Source organism: Calliphora vicina, chromosome 2 (assembly GCF_958450345.1).
Source record: "Calliphora vicina chromosome 2, idCalVici1.1, whole genome shotgun sequence".
NCBI lineage: Eukaryota > Metazoa > Arthropoda > Insecta > Diptera > Calliphoridae > Calliphora > Calliphora vicina.
Window position 1 is genome coordinate 65,788,763 of NC_088781.1, and position 8,723 is coordinate 65,797,485.

General features: G+C 27.3%; 1 protein-coding gene across 2 annotated transcripts; it reads right to left on the reverse strand.

Annotated features, from left to right (window-relative positions):
* Positions 1-2,051: 2,051 nt before the first annotated feature.
* On the reverse strand, positions 2,052-6,492 carry PGAP5 (Per1-like protein PGAP5). Of its 2 annotated transcripts, XM_065500584.1 has the most exons (6): positions 6,257-6,492; positions 5,253-5,718; positions 5,015-5,181; positions 2,854-3,060; positions 2,619-2,755; positions 2,052-2,556 (listed from the first exon to the last, which is right to left on the reverse strand). In XM_065500584.1, exons 2-6 carry the CDS (start codon positions 5,681-5,683, stop codon positions 2,380-2,382), a joined length of 1,119 nt encoding a protein of 372 aa, XP_065356656.1. In that variant the 5' UTR covers positions 5,684-5,718; positions 6,257-6,492; the 3' UTR covers positions 2,052-2,379. The 2 variants fall into 2 exon arrangements, with proteins under 2 accessions (XP_065356656.1, XP_065356655.1); XM_065500583.1 differs by having other exon boundaries at positions 5,253-6,492.
* Between the last annotated feature and the right edge of the window lie 2,231 nt (positions 6,493-8,723).

Consider the following 8,723-nt stretch of genomic DNA (forward strand, 5'->3'; position numbering starts at 1 on the left):
TTTAGTTTTGAAATACATACATATCGTCACCTAAAATGCAAAACAACGTATCATCAAAAAATTTGAAATAGATTTTATTATTGAATACGATTCATTACATCATATTACATATGTATGTGTGCAAAATTTTAAACTTTTACTATCAAAAATAACCAAGTTATAACCAAAATTGAAACTAAAGTATCATCAAGTATATGATTTTCTTAAACAAAATAATGTATACGCTTTGAGTAATTAATTAATAAATAGTTTTTACCTTATTTTAGGTAGTATCCTAATTTTTTTTAATCACCCCTATCGCGAAACAATATTTCACATGAAATATGTTCCCTTTTCCCATTTTTTGTTCATAAACTTTGTTCACGTGAAAAAATTCCCTATATTGTGAAATTTTTAGATGGAATTTTGTAAACAATAAACAGCTGTTACGAACAAAATCAACTATTGTGAATGAAAAGTTTAGGGGAATATCACGATAGCAATTTTCCCTTCGAGGGAAATGGATATTTCATGGGAACATAAATTTCATTAATTTGTTGCAATTGAATATTTTTTGCAGTCTTAATGAAAATTTAATGAAGAACCTTTTTAGTTTAAAAAAGTAGTTGTTAGTAATTAAAATTAAAAAACATAATACTATTAAAAATGTATATATAAACTGCTTTTATTTAAAATAAAAAAATATTTTTATTTAAGTTTTTATTTTTTCATAATAATTTATATTGATACGTTTTTTTGTTTCAGAAAATAACAATTCAAAAAAACGTAAGCCACATAACTTAAAGTGTGCTTTGAAAAAATTAGTTTTTTTCATAAAATATATTTCTAGAGTCACTGTAATTCAGATTTGAAAATTTTGTTTCAATATCTCAAGTAGTTTTCATTTTATATCGTTTTTTGCTTCTCCTATAAACTTATGAAAAGTGATGTTACGTTGTTTTGCATTTTAGGTGACGATATATTTAAAATAAAGTGCTACAGCTCATTTTATAAAACTTATAGAAAATTTGTTTTCGACTTTATTATTTGAACCATAGAATTTGAACATTTAAAATTTTTACATAAAAAAATAAAAAAAAAGAATTCTTGTCGCAAAACATTAGTTTGACGGCATTCGTCAAAAATTATTCATGACATCAGACAATGTTGCTACAAAGGGTTAGTTGTATTTTTTTTGTGGAATTTTGTTCATGTTTTTGTTGTGTGAAAGTGTAAAAAAATCAGAGTATAATTTTCCTTTTTTTGAAATGAATAACCTTTATGTTTTTAGCATTTTTTTATTATTATACACATTTATTTAACAAAAAATATAATAACACAATTAATTAAATTCAGAAAATAGAATACAAACTAAAAAGTATTCATTATTATGGTATTGACAAATCAATGGAAACTTAGGTTTAATTTTTACAAAAATATTCTGGCAACAATAGGTCTGTTCATTTACTTTCCCAGTAAATACTTGCAACGAGAGAATAAAATCAAAATTTACAAAATTACTCTCTTAAATTCTCAAAAATAGTAAAAAGTAAATGAACGCTTTTCCAGTAACAATTGTTTTATACACACAAATTTCTTATTTTATTCCTTTTAAAATGTAAAATGTGAGTTACATGTAAAAAAAAGTTACAACATCAAAAAATCATGTCGTTTCAAATGCTCTAAGTTGAAAAATTATACTAAAGTAGCTTTACAAAACACATAAGTAAATAAAAATATATGTATTATGAAATTAATGAGTGCTTATTTTTGTGATAACATATTTTTCGACTTTTTCTGTTTTATCATATAAATTTTAAAAGGTAAAATTCATATCTTTCAAAGAAATCTAAAATCCGTTTTAAAATAACATACTTATGATGTTTTGAAGTATGTACTTCGATAAAAACTAAGTACATATTGATTTCAACACAACAGAATTGCTACATGAGAAACCTTATGTTTATAATAAATAGTACATAAAGATATTAAACAAATATATTTACATCTTTTCAAGGCACACAATGAACTTATGTAAACACATGGTTATGTCTGTGATAGAAAAACTGGTATTTTTATATTTTTCAAATCAGATTATATTCACCATTTTGTCAAAATTATTGCAAAAATAAAGACAAATATTATAAAACAATTTTTTTTTTGTTTTTCTGTATTGTTGTATCAAAATATCCTTACTAAACTAAAAAAAATTACATTATTCTTGTGTTTGTAGCAATAAAATGGTAAAGTTTTTAACTGAGAATTTTTAAAATTTAGACTTCCAATTACTGTTTATGAGCGATATTTGTGCTAATTGTGAAGCATAAACCTGTATTTTCCGAAACAGTACACTTTTGTTAAAATTTCAGTATAAATGAATTCAATTTTCGATTATAAAAACTAAATTATTTTATTCTTTGTTTTTGATTTAAGACATAGATTTTGTAAGATTTGTATGCAATCCCAAATAAATAAAAACATAAAAACAACAACGGAAACTATATAAGTATTATAAACTAATTGCTGCTCTAGTATATCACACTTCAATACTGCATGGGTTGTTGGAGTAAGAGAAACCTGTAAAGTGTACACAATTGTAGAAATCTTATGAAATATACGGATATTTCATTATACATTACCATTTGAAAGCTGGGATTAATTTTATTTCGCCAACTAAATGAAGCCACTGTATACTCTTCTACACCCCAGCGATTGATGGAATAGCAATAATGATGAGTATGACCGGCAAACGATAAACGAGGATGCAGTAGTTTTCCTAAATCCATAAATTATAACGACATTACAAATTTATCGTATTAATAATCAATAAGATATTTAAATATGTTAAAACAAAAGTTTATTAGATTTACTTACCCAACCAATCTGTAGAATTTTTAGATAGAACTTCCCATTTCTCACGGTATTCTTCGATATGGGGAGCATCATGTTCCCTACATGATTTGTCTGATGCTCGATATGTGGGAAAGTGTTGCAAAACTATGGGACGACTATAATGTTGGTGGTTTTCAAGAGTTTTGATATCGGTACAATCCTTTGGACTTTTAAGACAATTTAACTTATCTGGATTAAAAAATGTTTATTTTTAAATAGTACGATTATAAATTCGCAGAGTTAGGATCTCATTGCGTAAAAAGAAACACAAATGTTTGATATACAAATTGTATGAATAAAATTAAATTAAAAAAAATTAGTTTTGCTTTATAGAATGAAAAAAATATATACATACTAGCTGATCCGGCAAACGTTGTTCTGCCATACAAATTATTTCTAGTGAATATTTTGGTTGTTAAATAAAAAATAGCGAATGTATTCTAAGTGAAGTTGGCATTATAGGTATTTTTAATGAAGAGAAATACCAACAAAATTTTTAATGTCCTAGCTATGATATATAATATTTTCGTACCTACCAAAAATATATACAAAATTTCATAAAAATAGTTAAATATTGATATTTGATATTGCTCATACAAAATACTAAAATCTCGGCTAAAAAACGGGTGGGTGAGGGTCGGTTGATGAAAATTTGGGGTTATAGGAATTTTATAATGCCAAATAAATAAAATGCGAAAAAAAAGCTTTTAGCCAAAAAATAGTAAAAATAAATTCTGGATAGGGTCACCCTAATGACCTAGAGGTATGAAATATACTTTACGACCTATTCTCATACCTACCAAACATACACACAAAATTTCATAAAAATCGGTTGAGCCGTTTCGGAGGAGTTCAAACACTAACATTGTGACACGAGATTTTTATATATTAGAAGATAACGGACAAGTTTTTAAATCGAACTGAAAAATTTCACAGTATTTTGTTTACACGATACTATTACAAATATTTTATTTCTTTGTTGATTGATATTTTTGTGAAAACTTTATTTTTATTTTATATTTTCTTGACATTTTTGTTTGCCTTATTTTTATTTATAAATACATACCCGATACATATGAAAATAAAAAGTTTTTGAATTGTTTTAAACAAATTTTGAATACCGACCGTAAATCAAAAAAATCATTTTATTTTTGGAAAATCGAATACAAATTTTGTTTAGACGATGAAATTCTATTATGATACTTGAGTTTTTGACAAATATTAATATCAGTATTAAAATCAGTATTGCCGTCTATAAGTACCTTTAACATGTTTTTATAAAAATTTTGGCTCATTGAATTCGTCACAGTAACGAAAGAAATTTAGTTTTTTACTTTATAAATGAAATTTAGAAACTCGTTTCGTATTCTTTGATTGCGAAAGATTTATTAAACACGTTAAACAGTTTTTAATATAACTACATCTAAGATTTGGAATACCAAAAATCGGTATTCAAAAAAAGACTTTTTGTTAATAGCTGAAGGATTTTTATCTTCGTGGTATGTCGGAAAGCGGCTTCGTATAATAATTTATATCTTAACAGTCAATTAATAGAATACTCGAATAAATATATATTCAAGATGGAATTAAAATATAATAGTTTATATGAACAAAAATATCTCAAAGAATAAATATTAAAAGTTTCTAATGTTATTCCAAGTTGGTTGTATTGCAAATTTTATTAGAAACGACATTCTGCATTAACTTTACAATCGACTTTGGATTAACACATCAAGATCAGAACATTATGAAATTTAACTTAAATCGAAAACCTTGAATGATTTTCTAGTTATATTTGAGTCAAATGCCTTAAACTTTTACGAATTTATATGAACTTTGAAATCTTAAGTCTATCAATCCTCAATTATTTCATAAAATATTTAACGAGACATTATATAATTAAAATATGTACTATGTGGAAACTTTAATGTATTATCAATTTGTTAACTTCACCATTTCCAAGTGTATTTCAAAAGTTTCTAATTGTATTTCATAAATTTCAATTTGTATTTCAGAATTTTCTATTTGTATATCAGATTTTTCCAATTTTATTTAAGAATTTTCCATTTGTAATTCTCTTTGAATTTCAGAAAATTCCATATGTATTTCAAAAATTTCTGAATTAAACGTGTTGCTGTTTTACCTGCTGTGTTTTTCAATTCATTTATAGCACCTTCACAAAATTCGCAACCATCATTTTCCATGGCCATTGAATTGATAAATATAAAGTGATTACCATGCATTGTGTACAGTTGAACTCCAGAATTGTTGAAATTTCTCTCAAATCGATCAATAAAATAAGGATGCATTCTATGATATGAAGAGAATATAAACAAAATAAAACGTATACTCTGTTAAATATGTACCTAAAACAGTCTTACTTATAATGGAAACCAACATCGTGATTACCGACAGCACTAATGACGGGTATTGAGGGCGACACATGAAAATGGCTGTGGAATCTTCTGACATACTCTTTGAATTCATCGTGATCTACCATGTCACCTTCATCAAATAGATCGCCCAAGACAAAAACCACGTTGGGTTTATGCACAAGCATTGAAGCTTGAAATGCCCGCCTCATATGCCATTCACGATATAGTTTATCCAACCAATGTCCATTTATGGGACCCAGTAAATGGGTATCAGCTATTATCATTGCATGCAAAGTATTGGCATTGACATCATCTTGCGCTAATGTTTCTGAGTGTCCTATTGGCCATTGACACTTCGAAAGTATAATAAAATCTCCAAGAAACTCACAGAAACCCACCGAAAATACGATTAAAAAGACGTAACGCCGCCACTGCATATTGTTTAACTTTTTTGGTATTTTTAACACAAGTGCTACCGATTAAGTTAATAAATACTACGTTTATACGCACGGCTTATTAGCAAATAAAAATATTGCAATTAGAAAAAAATGTCGCATAAACAGTGAATTAATTTTTTATTTGCGAATAGCTAACTCACGAAAACAATTCCTGATTTACGAACCTATTTGCAAATAAGATATTAAGCATTGCCATATGTTTTAACGCTTTTAGTTTAAGATGTTTTTTAAATATTTCATTGCGTTTTTGAATTAATTGGATTGACAAGACGGACAAGAATTTTTGATTCTATAATTTTTACATTTAAAAAAATAAAAAATGTATCATATTTTATTCAATAAAAGAGCTACCAAATAATTACATTTTACCATCCGGCATCTCATAAAACCAAGAATTTTCTGTAACTAATGTGACATATAAACAGTGAGTTAATTAATTGCAAATAATTTTTATTTGCGAATAGGCTACGTGTAAACGTAGTAATAGTTTTAGATTTTACCCCAATTGTATAATAGAGTTTTGATATTCCTAGATATAGTTTTAGATTTTACCCCAATTATATAATGCGTTGAGATTCCTAGATATAGTAATAGATTTTACACCAATTGCATACTAGTGTTGAGATGCCTGCCTACTATGAATCGATGGCCCGAATATTTCACATGTTGTTGAATTGAGATTCTTCGTGGTGGAGATTCCTCATCCTGGTGGCTTAGTTTCGTTTTACTTATTGGTTTAGTTTGTTTTCATTTATATTGCTTTGCTTAACTTTGTGTCTTCCATCTTATGTTTTATTTTAATTTGTTTTGTTTGTTAAAAAGAAAGTGTGCGCATATGTTTGTTTATCTGTCAAAATATAAATGTCAAAATGTGGATCGTGGGATAATGCAGTGTTTCTAATGTAACAATTAGAGTATCCAAAACCGAAACCGGCCAACCGGTTTTTTCATCTTTGTAAACTCCACAAGTTTCGGTTTTTTTAACTTTTCGGTTTTTAGAGAAACCGGTTTTTTAAGACGGTTAACCGGTTTTAATGAAATATATTTGCTGAAGCTCATTCAAACATATTTATGAAAAATTTTTATGCCATTTCTAAAAATATTGATTTATTTTATAGAAAATTATAGCATTTGACAATATTTCGTAAAAGATATAAAATAATTGCTTTAATATAGAGCCTTAAGAATTCAAAAATGCTAAATTTCCGAAGATTTAGTACACAATTCTTAACAGATTTCCTATTAGCGTCCACAAGTAAAAATAAATTTAAGGATACCCTTTTCTTACTAACCCCCAGTAACACGAAGTCTGGTTATGTGTTAACTAATAGTTGAAGTGGCAGTACAAAATTTATTTTAACCGACCGTATAACTATTAGTTAACACATAACAAGGCTTCGTGTTAATGGGGGTAAATAAAAATTTAATATAAACCGGTTAACCGGTTTTTTAAAGACAAAAACCGTAACCGTTTAACCGGTTTTTTAAAAGACAATAATCAAAACCTTTTCTTACTAACCCCCATTAACACGAAGTCTGGTTATGTGTTAACTAATAGTTAAAGTGACAGTTTTCATACAAAATTTTTTTTAAACGACCGTATAACTATTAGTTAACACATAACCAGGCTTCGTGTTAATGGGGGTAAATAAAAATTTAATATAAACCGGTTAACCGGTTTATTTTAAGACAAAAACCGAAATCGTTTAACCGGTTTTTTTAAAAGACAATAATCAATTAATTTTTTCAAAAACACACTTTTTCGGTTAACCGGAAACCGGTTTTTCAAATTTGCCGGTTTTTTGGACACTCTAGTAACAATGTTGTTTAATGTGGCAACAACAAAGATAAGGTTACCAAAAAAGATAGGATAAAAAAATAGAACTGATACCACCTTGTATGAATTCGCCGTGGGCCACCTATTGGGCAAAGATTAATTTAAATTACCGTCCACAAAGTGAACGAACTATTAGTTAATACTTGAATCACAAAAATAATACATAATTTTAGTAAAGACATTTTATAGGAAATTGATTTAGGGTAGCGTAAAGTTGTTGAGTAAGGAAATTTAGATTAAAATATTTGTTTTTAGTTAAGTTAATTGTAAGTATATATTTGTAAAAGAATCACACTAACATATAATAGATAAATAGAAATTTGAAACCCAATGGAGAAGGTAAAAAGAGATAAAAAACCCTTAGAAAGTCCTTTAGAGAGCTCTTTCAGGGATTTTAATAAGGAACATTTTTCGACATAATAAACCTGAAGTGGATTTATGACTCTAAACAATGAGGTGTTAGCTGGTGGGTTTTTTCGGTTTTTTCAGTTTATTCAAGAAACTAAACCGTTTTTGAGTTACGCGAATATATGTTGTGCAACCACCTCCATTTTCGAAATAACGGTATATCTCGAAAATACGAGCTAACCTAATAAAACGGTTGGCACCACTGAATTCAGATTGCCCGAATTAGTTTAACCCACTATGTGCCCTTCTTGACAGAAATAAGTGTCAATTTCGTGCAGAGTGTTATAAAGTGTGTTCGCATACTTTCCAGTAAAAATTATCCAGTAACTTTAATTTAGAGCGTAAAAATACATACTCTCAATCTAAAAAAATATCCAAAAAGTATGCGAACAACAATTTGTAAAAATAAGTTGTATTTTATTATAAATCAATTTAAAACTTTTGTTTTTGTGTTATTTTACTTCTTTTCTTTGCTAGACTTATAAACTGTGTTAATTTTCAACTTTTTTGTTTTGTTTACATTTGTAACAATTTGTTTTAAACATATTTTTCATGTTGACATTTTTTACTGGACAAAAAATGTCCAGTAAAAAATATCATGTCCATCTACGAACTGTCACTTTTAACACTCTCTTGCTCTCTCGTTACAAGTTTTTAAAAGTAAACGAACGGAATCCCGTAACTTCCAGTGATAATTTGTACAAATTATTACAAATTATCAAGTACGCGAACACAACTATTGTTACTTTTAAAATATTGTTACGAAATTGTACT

Excerpts from the sequence above, each read along its gene's own strand:
- PGAP5 (XM_065500584.1), bottom strand. The coding sequence starts at position 5,683 with ATGCAGTGGCGGCGTTACGTCTTTTTAATCGTATTTTCGGTGGGTTTC. Across the intron at positions 3,061-5,014 it reads TGAATTGAAAAACACAGCAG|ATAAGTTAAATTGTCTTAAA; the intron begins GTAAAACAGCAA and ends TTTTTAATCCAG. Across the intron at positions 2,557-2,618 it reads TTAATCCCAGCTTTCAAATG|GTTTCTCTTACTCCAACAAC; the intron begins GTAATGTATAAT and ends TACACTTTACAG.